We start from the raw sequence: 19,489 nt of genomic DNA on the forward strand, positions 1-19,489 counted from the left end.
AACTACAACGTAACAGCTTAGTGCTAATGTGTTACAGGGAATGTAATATATACAAATGCAGATCCCACTGTTGTGATGGCATAGAAAAGTAAAAAAATAAATAAAATAAAAATAAAAATAAATAAAAAAGTAACTCTCATTTTATGCATATGGTGCTCCTTTCATTATACTGTGACAGTTTCCTCAAATTAAATAAAACATCTCAATATATGGCCTTGTTTACAGTATCGCCACATATTGAATTACAACCCCAGTATCATGATTCGTATCATATCACCAGATTCTTTCAATACACAGGCCTGCCTTACAGCTTTATTCAGACATGACAGGACATGTACGGCAGAGGTCACAGGGCTTATGTAACATTTGGCACCTCATGAGTGAGCCAGCTGTGAGTTCAAAACGTAAGACATTCAGACACATCAGTCTCGTTGCAGTTGAAGATTTGTATTATCTACAACCCTGCAGCACAGAAGATCTACACAATCACCATGTTTTCATGGTCGGCACACAAGATTAGTGTCACCAATTTAGTATCTAACTAATCTCTTTAAACACGCATGTACATGCAGAATCTCTAGGCGACGGGACCAGTTTTGGTATCGACAAGTGTTCTGTTTTCCAATTGTAGAGTGAGTCACGTTGACCGATCACATTTAAAGTGCATGTGGAGAGGCAGAATGCATTGGTCAAAGTGCAATCTCGTATGCGCTGGCTATCTGCTGACAACACATAAGCTTTGTATTAGCTTTTAGAGGGGGGGGTAGGTAGGGAATCAATACAGCATAGCATTGCAATACTGTTGTGGAACAACATCGTATCGTCACACAGTGCCAAGTATTGATTTTTTATTATATAAATTATTATATATTACAAATTCAACTTTGGCAGCCTACTAGAATAATGTTATTAACTGCTTTTTCAGTTCACTAGATACATTTTGCTGCAAAAATAAAATGGCTGAAGTGAGATGAACAGACTGAAAACTTTATCTTGTTCGATAAAACAGATGTTGACCAATTTTTCCTCTGGGGACATAATTTACAGTTGAAAAAAGGGAATATATCGCAATATATTTTATCGCAATTATACTGTATCATGACTTTACTATTGTGACAGTATCGTATCATGGATCCTCTGGTGATTCCCACCCCTACTAGCTTCTTCTAAATTTAAATACAATGAAATGATTGGCACACAGAGGAGAAGTTGTGACTCAGATAGCTGCAGGCTACACCACATCAGCCTGAAATATTGCCCTCGCACCACGAGGCATATCAGAACAGTAGCTAATGGATTTCGAGATTGGTATCCAACCACTTGCTCACCTTTGTTCCTGAGTTATGGTGCTGAATAGTGGCCAAACAAGTGTTTTAGCAGAACAGTATGATGTCACAGTGAAGTTGACCTCTGACCACCAAAATATAATAAGTTCATCCTTGAGTCCAAGTGGATGTTTGTGCCAAATTTGAGGAAATTTCTTCAAGCCATTCCTGAGATATCTGGGACGGACAGATGGACGGACAACCCAAAAACATAATGCCTCCTGTCACGTCAGTGTGGAGGCATAGAAAATGTTTCTGTTCTCTCTCAGGCTGCACCAGTGATGGATCTAAAAATTTATTTTGCTGTTCAAGCATTAATTAAACACCGATGTGCAAGATGCTCCCTCCACTTCTCACTAGTCAGTCTCCCAATAAACATTCTCATCACTTTCATCATTTATCAGGAGGATGGCATTGTATTCAGCTATTTCTGTGAGTCTTGTACGCAATGTTCTTAAACTTAACCGTGAAGTCCTACACAAAATACACTGATATAATGAATGGCCGATACCTTCTGCGGTTGTTCGTATTAATCAACCATCTAGCCTCAGTTTTGAGGCTCTCATGCGCTGCTGTGTCATCTCTCCTTACCTGAATGAAGTCCACAAAAGTCCACGGCATGCTAGAATCCAGTTGGCCAATATCCTTTGAAAACCTGTTCAGGACTCTTCCTGAGGAGAGAATATAGAGAATATCTTAATAACAACTTGAGCTACCATAACATTTAATTTGCTAATTTATAGTTATGGGGAGAATCTGCTGACTGAAGTGCTGTCACATTTTTTTAGTCATGTGGTTTCCCCTCACACAGTTTTGTAAGGCTCTGTTACATCTTGGATGGAGGTCTTTTTTGGAGCACCTGAGGTGTCTTAAAGTTTGGCAGGGTTCTGACAAGCTGCAACAACTCCCCAATTTTACTTCAAAGCTAAATGCCAAGAGCTACTGTACTTGACATAATGGATTTTTGCCTTTCAGCAATTAACATTCTTTTCTGAAACACCAATCAAATACATGTCACTCAGAGATTATAAAAGAGTAGACATAATTTCCTTACAAATGACAGACAGGAATTCTAGTGGGATAGGGATAGTTCAGATCTTTTGAAGTGGGGTTGTAAGGTACTTAACCATAATAAGATGCTCGGCATGTTTAGAGAATCAGGCTGGCAGCAGACTTTAGCTTCCGTGGCCGCAGGAGTACCACCACGGAAGCTAAACAACGTACTGCTGTGAACAAGGGGCAGCAGCAAAATGTATTTCAGTAATCCTCATTTTCTGTAACCAGTGTCGCATGATAGCATAGTGGAATTAGTAGGCTAAAGAACTCATTAGCCAGTAACTACAAGAGTATATAATTTAACAACTTAATGCTTCATTCAAACTCTTGTCACAGCAAAGGAGAGCACACTGCTATCGTCAGGTGAGTGACAACTTTGTACAGCTAACTTCCTGTAGCCACTGTAACATTACCATAAAAGCATGGTGGAATTAGCAAGCTAGATACCTAACTAGGCAGCAACTGTGGGAATGGCAGCTTTGGGCGGAGAAGAGGGAAGATCACATCATCAGTTTGTTTGAGGAACAGCTATGTCTGTTTGACATTGTTGAGGAGAAGGCGGGAGTAAGACTTCCGAACAGATGCCACCACCTTTGTAACAACCCCTACTTGAGGTTGACCAATTAAATGGTTTGGCTGATAACTTGGCAGCCATAGGACATTTTACAAACTACGTACATCACTGACTGCAGCTGAAGAGGAGAGTTGTACTAAATGATCAGTGGGTACAGCTCCAGAGAAAGCAGGTTGTGTCTGCTGTATTGTTTTTCATTTCAAGATGTATTTATACGAAATTTTGGACTGCACCACAACAGTGGAGCCAAGTCTGTGACCTCCTGGTTCAAATTACAAGCCCTCTACATCAACGGTTCAGCCTTGTTTTGGATGGTTCTTTATTTACATGCTACCACACTTCAAAAAACCTAAACTATCCCTTTAAGTCACTATGCATTCTTTCAACTAATGCCCAAAATATTACCGAGATATTTATTTATTAATTAGAGGTAATGTTAAAACCTTTGCTTACCAATGGGGTTGATGTCAAAAAAGCGCACATGTGTTCGGAGTATGGCGTTGAACATGCGGTTGTGCAGAGTCTGTGTACACCTCACCAGCACGTGGAACAGGGAAATATTCCTGATGAAGCCAAAAATGATGGTGGCTGCAGTCAAACCTGTGGACACAAGCAGAGGAATATTCTTTTCTCCACTGAAAAAGAACACAGTACATACAGTGCAGGAAGAGATGACAGTACGTCATTATAGATTACCTCCATAAATCCCCAGGTAGAAATCTCTGTCCAGCTCTGCCATGACATTTACTCCGTTTTGGGTGACAGTGCTGTTGGCACTCAGCTTCTCTTGCTCATCAGCCCTGAGCAGTAAAAATATTACAGAGTTACACAAGAAGAATGTCAATAAATCAATCAAAGGCAGAGACCTGTGAGGAACACACTAATATGGGGATTAGTGTACAACAGGTTTTGGTTTCATACTTACCAGTGAGCCAGCCACCAGTCCTGCATGATATATGCTACCTAGAAGAGAGAGGATGGATTATTGGTTAGTGTTCCTAACAGTTAAACTTTCCGACATTGTAGAAGGTGAAATTAACTTTTTTCAGAGTCATTATTATTATTATTATGATTGTTATTATTAATAGTATTGCCCTTCTGTAGGCTTCTCACATACCTGAGCCAGAATGTTCATGAGTATGACCACCAGCAGAACCACCACGTTGGCTCCAGCTTTCAGGTATTTGACGTACAGACTCACTTTAATGGTTCCCTGAGCACGATTCTCCTCTGCTACTGTCTGCACTGGCTCTGCCTGCATGGAAAAACATCATGATCACAGTGCACAGTTTAATAAATTACAAACCACACTCAATAATGAAAAAGGCAGAGTAACATTTTAGTCAGAGCAACTGACCCTATTTAGGAAGATACTGTCCCATGCAAACACATGAGAAAAATGTCATATTTAAGGTAATAATCTCAAAGATTTTCATTGAAATAAATGTCCATTACATTATCATCTATCGCTGAATGAGGTAACACAGTGGTGACTGAGCGTAGGTTGCACTAACTGCCCATACAAGTATATATACCCTTTCAACAGCAGCCGTTATAAACTGAGCAGCACTGCCCTCCTCTGGACAAATTAAGACATGGCGTTCATTCATTTTGAACAAAGGCCAGTTGCTGATCCTCTGTCACCTGTAGTTTGTGTTAGACAAACAAAGAGAGATGGAAAATGATGTACAAACCGGTAAATGGTCTCCATCTTTGACCGAGTGCACAGAGGAAGTCTGTGAGAGGACGGAGTTCTGGGACAGAGTTCTGCACCTGGTGATGATGTCTTGAGGAGGCTGCGGTTGCTCCTCCTCCTCCTTCAGCAGGGAGGTAAAGTCCAGTCCAGACCGCTGCAGCTCTGTATATGTCCCCTTTGCCACCATGTGACCCTGACATGTGGACACACACTCACAGTTAGGATACTCTACACATCTGCACTTGTGTTCACATTACCACTGCCAACACATAAACACTACCTCACCATGTATACACACACTTTGACAATTTTATGGTGAATACATTTCATCAGTCTAGGATGCTGGTGCTAACCTTTAAAAAACACAAACAGTGTGCAGTCCTGCTCGTGACCTGAACAGGCTGTTAATGTTCTTTACGTTGTTGTAAGGAACAACATTCCTCTCTTCTATAAACATTACTAGGAGTATGGCTGAGGTCACACTGATAAAGTGAAGTGAACATAGATTTATATTTTGCTCTATTTCATGTTTTAATGACTAAATTTAGTTAGTTGATTTCCATATATTTAAAGACAGTGTTCCAGGATATTTAAAAATCCTGCCAATATAATTTTCTTTCTTTTCTTTTCCTTTTTTTAAAGATATTTTTGGGGCTTATTGCTTTTATTTGATAGGACAGCTGTAGCATGAATGATGATGATTTTCAATACCATGAGGCTCTTCCTCCATACTCAAATGGAGGGGCTATACTGAGGTGACATATTGTAAACAGTGCACAGCATTCGCCACCAGAGGTCAGTCTCTACGGTGCAGCTGAGCTGAAAAAATGGCAACTGTGAGAGATGGGGTTAACATTACAGGACTGTTAACAACCAACTAGCAACGGCAGAGATAAACACAGCATATTTTCAGATCTAACTCAGTGAATTAAGGGTTTATTTTAACCAAACCGGAGCCGGTTTTAATGAGATTTATTTTGTTTCTGTTGAATTTGAATGAAGTGTGTTTTATGACTGAGTTAACAAGGCAACAAGCTAACGTTAGTCTTAGTTGGGTGTAAGAGAGAAACTTGAATTCAGAAGGTGTATGGTTGTATTTCTGTTTAACAAGGAGACAGTGTAAGAATATTGCCTTTCTTGACACTTTCTGAGTTTATATTGCTTAATTAGTCTGAAAAAGCTAACAGAGCTTGTGGAACATAGCAAACTTGCCAGTTGGGGTTGGCGTTTAAGAAGGAAGGTATGAAAAAACAGATACCAACCAAGCTTACTGTACATAGAAAGTTTGGGAACACAGGGAATAATTTAATCTGAACAGGCACCAACCTCCTTGAGGACGATAATCTCATCAGCTGTCTTCAGGTACTGCAGCTGGTGGGTAACCAGGATACGAGGCTTGTTCTTCAGCATGCCACAAATACACCTGAATAATGGACATACAGTCAAGATCAGGTCAGATTTTAGTGCGAATGCACATATTTTATGTCTTATTAACAGAGCAGCAAGTTGTGTTACAATTAGACAGAAAACAAATCCTAAGTAGAATCACTGTATGTGTGTGTGTGCCTACTCCTAGTTACAGTTGTTATGCACTGTCAGTGGGACTGTGTTATCCAAGCGGAAGAGTGTAACAGGAAGAGTAGGGCCAACTTCAATTGTCTGCCTGACACTAGCAGCACCGCACCTTTTCCTGACTCTGCTTTGGTTCAGGCATTTCAAACACTGTGAACCTTTTCTTAATCTCTGTCTCTTCTCACACGAGTGTCATTTTGTCGCAAAGGAACGTGGCTCAAATAAACTACAACAACTAGCGGATATCAATCAGTGTAAACTATACAGGGGAGACCAGTAAAATGGCAGATAAATTCCCACCACTCTTTTTACAGCAACTTTCTCCTGCTGTGATCTGTCCCTGAAGGCTTTCTGCTGCAGCTTTGAAGCTCTCTCCGCCAGAGGGTGTTGGCCAGAACACTATTTTTTCTGTCTCATAGATAAAATAAATCCCCAGTGCTGTGGTGTAACAGCGTTTGAGAACTTAACCTGCTGCTCTAATGTGTGCCTACTACAGCATGTAGACGTATGGTGGTTACACAAGCACATAGACCACACTTCAATTTGGAAGTCACTCACTGCTCAAAGAGGTGTCTTCCAACTTCAGCGTCCACAGCACTCAGAGGATCATCCAGGAGGTAGATGTCTGCATCCTGATACACGGCCCTGAAACCACACATTATTTTGTTAGCATGTACTGACGGCATGCTTAGTGTACATTTCATGACACATTTGTTTTTTTTAAAGATATTTTTTGTCTTTAATTGATAGGATAGTGAAGTGTGAAAGGGGGAAAGAGAGAGGGAGAGACACGCAGCAAAGGGCCACAGGCTGGAGTCGAATCCAGGCCGCTGAAGCAACAACCTTGTACATGGGGCGCCTGCTCTACCACTAAGCCACCGAGGCCCCTATAGCACACATTTTTAAACTATATATTTGTAAATATATTCTCAAATAGTCCTTCAAGACGTAAATACGTGTGTTTAATGTATCAATGCTCTTTTCATCTTGAGAAAAACACCGCTGGAAATATCTCATTTATCTTGACATAAAAAATACAAACATTATCTTGACGTCAACTTTGCACACTTTGTCCAGGACAAACAATTTATCTAATTATCATATACAGTAAGAATTTAGACTGTCCTCTTACCTCGCCAGGTTGACACGAGCTTTCTGTCCCCCACTGAGTGTGGCGCCTCTGTCCCCGATCAGTGTCAGGTCTCCGTCAGGCAGCAGCTCCATGTCCTGCACAAACACACACAATAATATCATTTATGTGGAACAGATGAGTGTGTGGAGTGAGTATACAACATACAGACACTACTACTAGTTGCCATTTCTGTAGCAATACTGAGCGGAACAAAACAATGAAGTTGCTTTGCTTGATCTGGATCCAAGAGCAATGATGACCAGGCTCAGGAAAAGACGCTGTTACATACAACCTTGCACAATTAAGAGGTAGAAAATCAAGGACTGTTGGAGCTGACCCTCCAGTGATGTGATGTCGGAACATGTGCAGAAAGAGCCTGCACACATCACTTTCCCTGGAAGACTGTGTTTTCATACAAAAGAAGCGGGAAGTGAGAATGTTTTTTCCTCTGTGGATCCTTTCCCCCATTCTCTGACTATTTTATCAGTCTGATGAAGGCATGCTGCTAAGATAAGAGTAATGTCAATGCACAAGTGTGGGCAACTTTTTAGCTGGAAGTTAATCTTTTCAGCACATTACAGGCCTTGACAGACTTTCATAAGAACATTTGGACATTTGGGCCAAATATTATTTTCCCTTCTACCAATATTATTTTACCAAGCATGAGTTAATAGGTTTATATAATGTCAGCTAACTTATACAGTATCATGGGACTAAGAATAACACACATGAACACAGTTAGAAACCCTGAGAAGTTTATAAAGGGCCAAGAAAGCAGGTTTCTGAGGTTCAAATCTACCTTTGCCCCATTTTCACTTCATCCCTCAAGGCGATAAAAGGATCCAAGCTGTTTCAAAGTAAAAAAAAATGACACAAGCTGACAGTAGCACAGTTACCAAAGTGCATGTGAATATACAGTGAGTCAGCATATTGCTGCTCTGACATGAATACTGCCAGGAGTATTTTGTGACGGCAGATAAAAAGATGGGCTTGGCTTATGCTTGGTTAGGGTTAGATAAGGTACAGATTAAGTGAAGAGTCAGATAGAGTTCATTTGGGGTGTGTGTGTGAGAGTGTATTACACACTGACACCATAAAAGGTCCAATCAAAGACAATGATGAGTGTCTTGTCTGCGTCAGAGCTGGGGTTTTTATTTGGATAATAAGGATTCATTATGTCACAGGTCTCACATGTAACTCATTCACTGGACACAGCTTCAGTGACCTCTCCTCGTGCCAGGCTGGAGATCCTAACAGTTTAGTACAATCATAGCGGACAGCAGACAGCACCACCAGCAATCTCATAATTTAAGATGTGCAGTTACATGATAAAACCAAGGTCTGAGTCGTTCATCCACCAATCAAGCAATGAACAGATTGAGCTCAAACTGACTGCATGGCTTAAACTGGCTTAAACTAGAATACCATCCAAACCAGTCGGGTTGCAGTTACAGTTTACATTCAGGTCTGTCTGGACTCATATGCAGCCACGACAGTTGACAATGCTTCAAATGATACTGCAAAGAAGCCGCATATTCTAAAGTGTGTTTGCTTCACACACATCTTCAACTCAGCGGCACAGAAGGTCTGCAATGCAGTTGGGTCAGTCTAGTTCCTGCACTCCTTACTATGTGGCCTGATACTGTCTTGCTGGAATGAAAAAAGACATCATCTGGATTGCAATATATGATTTTACTGTAAATATGCTACTGTGGATGTGTTGATGTTGTTACTACTACTATGGTTGCCCAAGGATTGATAAGCCAGATAAGTCAGAGCTGGCTGGTTCCAGGTTTGTCAATGTTTAGTGAGGTCAGATACATTAAAGAGAGTCTGAGTAAATTTAAGTCTGTTAGTCTGAGGCAGATACAAGCTGTATTTATCACTTTCGTAACACCACTTTTTTTTTTTAATTTTTTAAATTTCATATACTTTATTAATCCCTGTGGGGAAATTCAATTTTTCACTCTGTTGTCAATTACACACAGGTCCGAACACACACATGCACAAACTGGACCTATACATGCACTAAGTGGGTAGATGTCAGAGGGGGCTGCCCATGACAGGCGCTCCGAGCGGTTCAGGGGTTTGGTGCCTTGCTCAGGGGAACCTCGGCAGTGTCCAGGAGGTGAGCTGGCACTTTTCCAGCTACCAGTCCACGCTCCATATTTTGGTCTGGACGGGGACCCTCCAGTTCCCAACCCAAGTCCCTATGGACTGAGCTACTGCCGCCCCACATGAAACGGTATATGGCCTTGGCAGCGGTCAATACTGTCTGAGTGCCCTTTTAGTTTTAGCATGTAATGAGTCATCTGTTTATCTAAACTGTAATGTGCTCTTGGTGTAAATTTATACAACATTATGTAATAATTAAACAACTTCTCACCCTCTTCAGAGCGCATGCTCGGAGGACTCTCTCATACTTCTGCGGGCTAAATTCTTTCCCAAACAGGATGTTACTGCGGATGGTACCAGGGAACACCCAGGGCTGCTGGGCAGCGTAGGTCAGCTGACCGTTGACCTTCAGCACCCCCTTTTCATTCGGCAGCTCTCCCAGGATGGTGCTCAGCAGTGATGACTGGATGGACATGTGGGCATAAAGGAAAGTAAGATACAAGCTGACTGATGGTGGGAGAAAATGTACACAAACTACCTGAACGTGTCCAACTTATAGCAATTTTTCTTATACATGTGTCTACTACAAGTAACAAGTCTATCAGCCTTCTGACTCTGAAATGATGACATGAGTGATGTCTGACCTTTCCAGCTCCCACTGGTCCAATTACAGCCAACAGCTTATTTGAGTTCAGAGTGAAGGAGAGATTCTGCAGAGTTGGAGCATCCAGATTCTGCCGGGGGTACAAAACATATTTGAACATTACAACGTGAATCAGGTTTTTATTCAAGATATCAATTAACTCTTTATCACCTGCTTGATGGGGATATTGTTTTTAAAATGTTTCATTTGTAGACTCTACAGTGCATTAGCACCTAGATCACCACACAGGCCCGAATACAAAACAATATTTTCCAGGAATTTATATTTGAAATTGAGACATACTAGAAAATTATGTATTCACAACATCGCATACAATCTTTTTAAATGGACGAGATATCTGGTTGTATTATTGCCTCCACAAAGGACATCATGTTTGTGGTTTGTGTGTATGTTTGTCTGTTTGTCAGCAGGGTTATCAGTGTTTGCACTTGATCAGCAGACTTTCAGGATTGTGTGTGTGTGTGTGTGTGTGTGTGTGTGTGTGTGTGTGTGTGTGTGTGTCTGCGTGTTATCCTTTGTGATCATTCTGTGCTCCCTCTCTGTATTCAGAGGACACACAGTGCAGGAGGAACTCTATAACGGCAACTTTCAGTAGCTGCTGTTGCACGAGTTAGACCCAGTTCCGGACCAGGGGGTGTGTGGTTTCTATGAGAATGTGGCCGGTTTCATTTAAAATAGGCCGGAAAAACAATAGACAACACTGAAACAAGAGTGCTGTTCTATTTCTGTATGAATTAACAAAAAGTCAACTGCTGATACATGCAGTCCACCCTAAATGACTCAATGTGTGGGAAACCCTAGGATTTTGGGAAAACTATATGCCCTACTAGCATGGGCCAAGAAGGATTTCATTCAATTTTTAAAAGTCAAAAGTGTGTTCGACCATCGACCACAGACACAAAAGGGACTCAAATGTCAAGCAGGCCAGAACGGCCACCGTCACACAGATTATGAGCCCTTAAAGAGACAGTCTATAAATTGCTGTCAGAGAAAAAAGAACTTGACAACAGAGTGGATAAGTACAGTATGTGACTGAAAGACAGGTTCCACAAATGTGACATTTACAGTATGGTTCAAAGGAAGTACAACATCTAATGTCATCTAATATTTGGACCAGTATGGTATTTTTATGCCAGGGTCTTTTTTCAATGAAGACAACGACCAAGAGTCCATTAATCAACACAACATATATGTTGATCTTTGTGTCATTTTTCAACATACCAGCAGTCATTGAAAGTTCTACATAGTGTTTGTGCTCCACAAGCAAAATAGTTGGTGCTAAAAGGTTTAAGAAAATTCCTGGATTTGCTTAATCTAGTGAATTGGCTCAAGGCATTCCTCATGTGTACGCCAGTGAGTACAAGGTATCTGACCTTGTCCCAGTAGCAGACCAGGTCCTGGAGCTCCACAGAAGCGTCCTTCTTCTCATCCTGTAGCACTGCAGCTGGGCTCTTTGTGATCTCTTCCAGCAGTAAGAACTCCTTCACCATAAAAAACAGAACAGAGTCAGTGCCAAGTTCTGAGGGTTGAACTAAAAAAACCCTGAATCATATTATCCGCAAAATCGCTTCCACTATTGTCCTCACAAGTGCCATGTGCACAAAAGTGATCAATGTGTGTTTTAGGATGTCTTTTGCTGCAGTGGCTGGGTAAATCATTAGGTAGCGTTTCATAACTGCCGGTTTTGCAGCTTTAAAATTAAATTTCAAGCTCACCATAGCAAAGAGATAGTGGCTTTCCAGAGCTGGACCTTCAAAATGATGCCATGTGAGAGCAACAGTGCTGTGATTAAATGATAAGAGATGAACACTCTGAACCTTGATATCAATAAAAAAACAAACTGGATGCAGCCAGAACAAGGCATCTTTTTATCTGCTTTTATATAGTTGCTTCTATGAAGGCGAAACCTCAAACATCACACTATCTGAAGACTGACATCTCAAGTTTAAGTACTGTCAGACTTTATTAAATGGGAAAATTATTTGTAAATCTTTAGAGGTAGACTCAACAAGCTCAAAGGGACAGTTCACCCAAACCACTAAAATCAAAATATTAAAGCACCGTACCTGAATCCTACGGATGCTGACCCGGGACTCAAACAGCTTCTCAATGGCACTTGGGAAGAACAGAGTGACGGTGAGTCGCACAGCGGTGTATAGTGACACCGTCACAAACACGCGGCTGGCTGTGATGGTGTTTCCCAGAAGGACATAGAGGGTGAAGGTGACGAAGAGGATGATTTTGCTGGCGCAGAAGAAGGAAGCCATGTTAAGGCCTCGCAGGTAGGAGCTCTTCATGATCTTGGAGATCTCTTTCCTGAGAGGACACAGAGAGTTCCAACAATCACATGGACTGACTTTAAGCTTCACTTTTTGGTAGCATTGTGGACGGTGCCCTTAAAACGTCCTGATAATAATGAAGGGTTGAATGTTTGAATCTATTAGAGAGAATTTGCTTTAATCTTTGAGATAAACTTTTGATCCAGATCACATCAGTCAGGAACGAGAGTGGAGGGAAATTAGAGGTACAGGGCATTTGGCAGAGGAGGATTCTAGTGCTCTCTTTCCCAAGCTGCATGTGGTGGGGAATACAAAGAAGTGGATTTGTTTGGGCCTCCAGCCCCAGAAGACCACAAAAATTTGCCCAATAACAAAAGGATCTCTGCTGAGTTCAATGATGCCTCAAGTGCCTACAACAACTGGTTCATCAGTAATCAAAGAATGTGGCAAAATGGTTTATATCTACTTGTGTGTGTCTTTACACAAAGTTTGGTCATGTTACATGAGAGTAGAACAGATACTCTAATTCAAATCCACATGTAATCTTTTCACAACTAAACACAGAATAAGACATTGCATCATTCACAACATCATCATCATGAGGGTCCAGAGAATAAAATCAAGATGGCTGTCGAAAAAGTTATACAATGTGGTGGAAGCTGCTTTATACACATGGTAAAGGTGACAAAAGAATCTCACAGCCATAAACTGTATATTTGACCCAGATGAACCCGAAACAACCATAAAGTTCAACCTCACAAGAACCCAGATAGAATATTTTTGAGCTAATGCTGATGGGAATATCAGTACACCTGAGGAAGGAGACAGGCAGTTCCTTCAGCACAAATTACTGTGCTCCCAGTTGACAACAGTGGGTACGCCCCAAACTCTGATGGTGCCGTTTGGGTGTGGCTCCCATTCTATTTCAGTCCAGTGCCTGAAACAGCATGCCACCGCCGCATGACCTGAATCATGGGCACTGTGGGCCAGTGTTCTAAGAAAACAAGATACCACAGGTCTAAACAGCACAACAAACAACAATGATTAAGTTAATGCCAATAATGTTTCATACAGCTTGTAGGAGTTGAATCTACTTTGGAAAGCATTCCATTAAAGTTAATCACAGCATTTCCACCACTTGTTGCTGTCTGATTCTCGGCTGGTAGATTCAATGTCATACCTCCATTTCCCGCCCCGTCACTATATAAAGCATCATGCCAACATGGTTAAATGGAATGCAGCCATTGCTCACTGTTTGGACCTCTTCTTCTGTGTGAGAAAATACTGTCAAACTATTTTTAGACCCAGCATCCAAACCAGGATATGAAATTGTTTAAGTGGATGTCATAGTGGATGTTGTGAATTTGTGACTCACCATCACTAGTGGATGTCCACTGTAAAATAATGTAAATAATAAATGTAAATATTATGTATGCGTTAAATAATTAATCTCTACAACTATGACCAGGGCAGGAATTTCACGAGGGCCACGAGGGACATGGCTCTCATGCCCTCCTCATTTGGCACCTGTGCCCCTGAAAAAAATACCTGCCCTAAGGCCACAGTGGCCTTGATGCCCCCCCCGCACTGCCCCAGGTGATTTTGCGGTTTTCTCCTCTGCCTCTTTCCTGTCAACACCGCTTTGACACCTGTGTCCATTGAGAAAAAAAATGCGATGACATTCTGGACTCTTATTGAGAAACATCAAATGAGACGATGCGTACATCACCAGTGGGGGGGTTTGATTCGAGCCTGGCATGAACCGCTCAGACGGGCTGTAATGACAGTTTGACACCAATCTATCACCGGCCAACCAGGAGACTTCATCAAACGCCCGGGCAGGGATCAGTATCAAGACCCGGTATTAAACAACCCAAGGCAAGTTTAATCAACACCGTAATAACAGTAAGCTCTGCCATTATCGGCGTAACTTTTTAAAGTTTCGGTTTCATGTATCACCATTGTGCAGCGGTGGGGCCGCGGTGCAGATGAAGGGAATATAACTTTAAGATGACTCTAGTTAACGACAACTACACTTGTTACTGTGAGTAAGTGTGATAACCCATGTAGAAAGCCATATTTCAATCTGCTCTGTCCGCAGTCTCCCATTCACCGCTATTATGATTTATGATAGCAGTCGACTCAAGCACATCACGCTCGCGGTGTTAACAGCAAAGTGTTAAAGACAAACTAAATGAAAGCTGTCTGAATGTAGGCTAACACTTTATCTGAACATGTACCTGAGGCAGCCAACCTGCAGACAGTGAGTGTCCTCAGTAGAGGAGGGACAGAGACCAGGATGAATGACCGATACTGATATTTGTCTGTATGCTGAGATAACAATACTTTCTTCACTCAGTGTTGTGACGTCAGGAGGAATATTTATATTCCAGGGTTTTAAATAGTGACTTTGTTGTTGTAAACATGACTGTTGCTGCCATGGACTGTATAAAACTATATCCTGTGTAACTGACCTACAAGGAAAGCATCAGGAGGTGAGGTGTGTGCATGTGTGTGTGTGGAGGAGAGGAGAGAGGGAGATGCTGGTAGAGAGATAGTGTGTGTTGTTAGATACTGTTATTGTCACTTATTATGCTTCTGTGCAGTGATAGCTCTTTTTTATTCTGTTTCTGCATCATGTTGAGGAGGGCCATGCCTGTGTATATATAAATATATATATGTATGCAAAAAAAAGTGTATCGTTGCTCGCTGCTCGTCGACATTATCTGGTTTTGAAATGCGGCCCAGTTGAAATAGTAATTGAATAGCTCTGCTGTAGTTTGTTTGATTGTTAGCTATCTAACAACACAACAAAAACAGGCTAATTGTAAGCCAGTCTTGTTCAGTGAATCGGTTTATCACTCACACTCAAAAAATATTTAGGCCTTATATTTAAGATTGTTTGCTTATAAATACATAAACCTGGTTGTTCAATATTTAAAACACATTGGGTTTATTAGTGCTATTAAATAAATCACATTATTACTTATTATACTCATTATTATTACTTGAGCTTGTTTTATTTGTTCATTTCACAGATAGTGCCAATGCCAAAGTAAAAAAAGAGCACTGCTTGATCAACTGAACAGATCTGACGTGTGAGCCTGGACCTCTTTTAACACTTACTTTGATCTAAAAATACCTTTACTGCTGACCACAAGACTCCTTTCATGTTTTTACCTTCTGACCTCAGAGACCAGAGCAGCGAAGGGTTTCTCCCAGGCGTACATCTTGATGATCCTAATCCCAGACACCACCTCATTCATTGTGCGGATTCTGCTGTCAGTGAGAACAGCTGTCTTACTCCTGGAGAGAAAAGTAGAAAATATGAGTTTGATAAAAAAAAAAAAAACTGTAGAAATATTAATAATAATTAATAATTAATATTAATTCAAAAGAAACAATGCTGACAACTTTTAAAAATGAGTTGAGATTGTGTACGATTGCTACGCACACTGATTCCTCTACAATTTACTCGGCTACAGTTAGAACTAACAGCTATCTTCACTTGAAGCTATTTAAAGTAACTGAAATCAGGTTTAGCAAAGGACTACAGTCAAACTGGGTAGACAGTAAACAAGTCTTCTCTTGTACTGTGGAAAAGGAGGAGAAACTGGTGGAGTTGTGGAACGAAGGATGTTTAATTTGACGTGTATCTTAGGGTGACCATATTTTGATTTCCAAAAAAGAAGACACTCGGCCCGGCCATGACATAGCCTATTTAAATGATACTCACAGTTTACTCAAAGATGCCTTATGATTTTAATATATTTAAAATTTATATGTATGGATAGAAAATTCAGTTATATTACAAAATAATATCTCTCAAAGACAGAAATTCAGATAGGCCTCAACAGGGGACACATACACACACTAGAGTGTGGCGATCCGAGCCCGACGGTACCCGACGGGTCTGGCAGGTTTGGTCAAAAATGTAGCTATAAACTGTATTCGGTCAGCTTTCAGTGAAAATGTAGTGTAAAAATAAATAAAATCCTATTGTCTGTCCTGTTTATTGCTTGGGCAGTGTTATTAACGTGACAAGACCTAAACATAACACACACACACACACACATTGGCTGTTTGTTTCTACCTCTCCCCTCACTAGAAGTCTCGGACCTCCAGCTGCCCACCTCCGCCTTGATTAAACGCTGAAAATCAAATAAAAGAGGCAGACAGGTTTTTCCTATTTTATCTTATTTTGTTTTATTTCTCCCTCTCCTCTCGATGGAAGCGTCAGACCTTCCGCCTCCCTGTAACCGTAACAACTGTGTGACACAAACTCAGAGCTTTGGTCATTAAATAATGTCGGGCTCGGATCGGGTTCGGACAGAAATATGTGGCCCATGCCGCACTCTAACACACACAAACACACGGAAAACCGGACATTATCATTAGTTTTTAAAAACCCCTGGACACCCGGACAGGACGTGAAAAGTGGACATGTCCGGGCAAAAGAGGACGTTTGGTCAGTCTAGTGTATCTTATCCACCAACCAGCACTTATTACTTACTTATCAGTGTCAAAGTTTTATACACAAATACAGGTTACTTTTAGGGATTATACTGATGCACACATATGATGCCTTTTATCTTGTGTTTCTGGAGTTATGTGTTTTTGCAAAATGTTAATGGGTCATATTTCTTAAAGGGAATTTGGTGTGATATTTTCCATCAGGAGCAGGACGGGGAATAATCCCAGAGAGGAATCTAGCTGCAGTCTTGCAAATGGTGACCCTGCAAGATCCCCAGCCGTCTAAAATCTTAGTGTGTGACTACAAACTCACAAGTACAGAGAAAAGACTTGACCAATAGAACACTTGCTAAATAAAAACAAAAAGACTGCTCATCGGGAGCCAAATCACCAGTATGATCATCATCCATCAATATTTCATGCTTGCAACATCAACAGGCAAAATCAACATAAATAAAAATTCTAAATGCTCATAGACGCAGTCCCCAGTCAGATATCACCACACACAGAATCTAATTCTGTGGGAAACACTGCAGCTTGACTCTTATATCTGGATTTTGTGAGTGAGCGTGTGTTACCTGAACTTAGAAAAGAGCCTTCCAAACATGGTTTGCATGGGCATCAGGAACATGAGGACCACCATGCCCGCCAAGCACGATGGACCGATCTCTGACCACAGCAGTCCCACAACCACCGCTGCCTGGAGGGGCCCCACCCACAGGAAGTGCAGAAAGATCGTCACCTGTTCAAGAGAACTTGCAATGAATGAGCTGCGACTTCATTTGAGAAGCATGGGGAAACAGGACAAAATCTGAGTCACAGAGTGATCACTGAGATCCAAATCTGCTCTGAAGACGCTTGCGTCTTTATCTCCAAATATGCAGTTCAGAGACGTTTGTACAGGGGTGGTAGACTCACTCAGAAATTACTTTTAAAAGACTTAAATCCAAACCAGCATGAGAGCATGACAAGGTTTAATTGAGAGTCCACTGCCAAGAAACAAAATGCTCTCTTGACACACAGCAGGCTCTGACCGCCTGATTAAAACAACACTCAACAACACTCCAACGAGACTAATTGGGTTTGGTACCACGAAGCCTCGGAGCATAATCAAGCCTGATCCCCACACTGGGAGAGATTTCTTTCTTTGAGTGAAGTCAGGACACTGCCTAACGTGAGACACTGTAACCACACATCATATTAAACACGTCACACCCATCAAACTAGTTTATCCTGCAGCTATTATCATACCCTGGAATGAAATGCTTCATAAGTGGTGACTTGCAAGGTAAGGTCCAACATGCATTGCTTCAGTTCATATCAGTAGACTACACTCCCCTTTTTCACGAATCATGCAACATAATTGGTAGTTATTAGTCTCTGTAGAGTCTCAGGTGCTATGTGGGCTGCAGACAAAGTGAAGGATGCAGCAGCAGGTAGAAGTGAAGATGGTGCTGATACACCTCAAGACTCACGAGAATGCGGAGGTAAATGCAGCCAAACACTCTCTGTAAGTGTATTATCAAAAGATTATCAAGAGAAAGGTGAAGCTGCAGGCTTTAACTGACTGTGTGACAGGTGTACCGAGCTGATGCTGAGATATTTCAACGAAAAATAAAGCCGACCAAAATCTGATCCTTTCCTTAGTGTGTTTCCTGCACATCAGCACTGCTCTCATTTTAAACAGCATACTTAGGGAGTACGTTGTGACAATTACGGTTATAAACTTAATATCGTAGCTCCTTCAGTATTTGGATCAGGTAGGGTTAGGATATACCTTCCATACAACCTAAAAGGCTGGATCAGGTATCAGTAAGTACGCTAGTCTACGCACCAATCCAATACCACTTAATTTATTAACAAACACAAAAGTGGTTTGACACCCGGACAAAACAGCAGTTTTACTGGAAATCCCTTTTTCTTTGCTGCTTTAAACCAGAAGCCTACACAGTGGCTTACGCTGTGCAACCACTGGCAAATACGGTAATATACTGCCAGGAAAAAAATGTCAATAAAACTCAGTATTTCACACCAGTAAAAAGGCGCCGTGTACAAGGCTTTAATTTTTCAAGATTAGTAATATAAAATAATATAATCTAATGCAATCGGAACGGATCAGTACCTGGCATTGCTCAATATGCAAGTTCAGGTAGGTATCGAGACTGGTAAGGCAACAATGGTAATGGAATTTCTCTGATAGCTAACCGGATAACGTTAATGAGAGTGAAGACATGAGAGAATTTGGAGGTGTGCGACCTGTTGCCTGCAGCTCTTCATCAGCTTATTATGACTGCTCCTTCTTGTGTCATTGCTCCCTGGAATATTTTAAACTGATCTGCTGTCAGCAAATTTTAAAAATGTCCATTGTCTTGTTTCATTTTTTATCAACAATAGCGGTAGTGCTGATCTCCAGTTAAACCAGTTAAATGCTTTTTATGTGAAGTTGCAATTTGGTGCATTCGGACTAAGTTCATGCAGCACTCAGATATTAAGCATCATCAACTTGTAAAATGTCCAGTACAATCTCAACAAACACAGGTGTTGAAATGAGATTAGTAACGGGTGGGAGAATTTCCTCACAGCAGCATTCCTATGTCAGACAC

The 19,489-nt window shown here is 41.2% G+C and overlaps 1 protein-coding gene across 1 annotated transcript in view; it reads right to left on the reverse strand.

Moving 5' to 3' along the window:
• abcc4 (ATP-binding cassette, sub-family C (CFTR/MRP), member 4) overlaps positions 1–19,489 on the reverse strand; it is a 39,939-nt gene that overhangs the window by 11,956 nt on the left and 8,494 nt on the right. The window contains exons 6-20 of the mRNA XM_049569731.1: positions 17,465–17,628; positions 15,594–15,719; positions 12,201–12,450; positions 11,508–11,615; positions 10,115–10,204; positions 9,742–9,933; positions 7,356–7,450; positions 6,782–6,868; positions 5,978–6,074; positions 4,650–4,844; positions 4,073–4,210; positions 3,881–3,918; positions 3,652–3,755; positions 3,409–3,555; positions 1,917–1,996 (exon numbers count right to left, since the gene is read on the reverse strand). Of these exons, the coding sequence (XP_049425688.1) occupies positions 1,917–1,996; positions 3,409–3,555; positions 3,652–3,755; positions 3,881–3,918; positions 4,073–4,210; positions 4,650–4,844; positions 5,978–6,074; positions 6,782–6,868; positions 7,356–7,450; positions 9,742–9,933; positions 10,115–10,204; positions 11,508–11,615; positions 12,201–12,450; positions 15,594–15,719; positions 17,465–17,628 (1,911 nt within the window). The remainder of the gene's footprint in view (positions 1–1,916; positions 1,997–3,408; positions 3,556–3,651; positions 3,756–3,880; positions 3,919–4,072; positions 4,211–4,649; positions 4,845–5,977; positions 6,075–6,781; positions 6,869–7,355; positions 7,451–9,741; positions 9,934–10,114; positions 10,205–11,507; positions 11,616–12,200; positions 12,451–15,593; positions 15,720–17,464; positions 17,629–19,489) is intronic.

Source organism: Epinephelus fuscoguttatus, linkage group LG24 (genome assembly GCF_011397635.1).
Source record: "Epinephelus fuscoguttatus linkage group LG24, E.fuscoguttatus.final_Chr_v1".
Lineage (NCBI taxonomy): Eukaryota > Metazoa > Chordata > Actinopteri > Perciformes > Serranidae > Epinephelus > Epinephelus fuscoguttatus.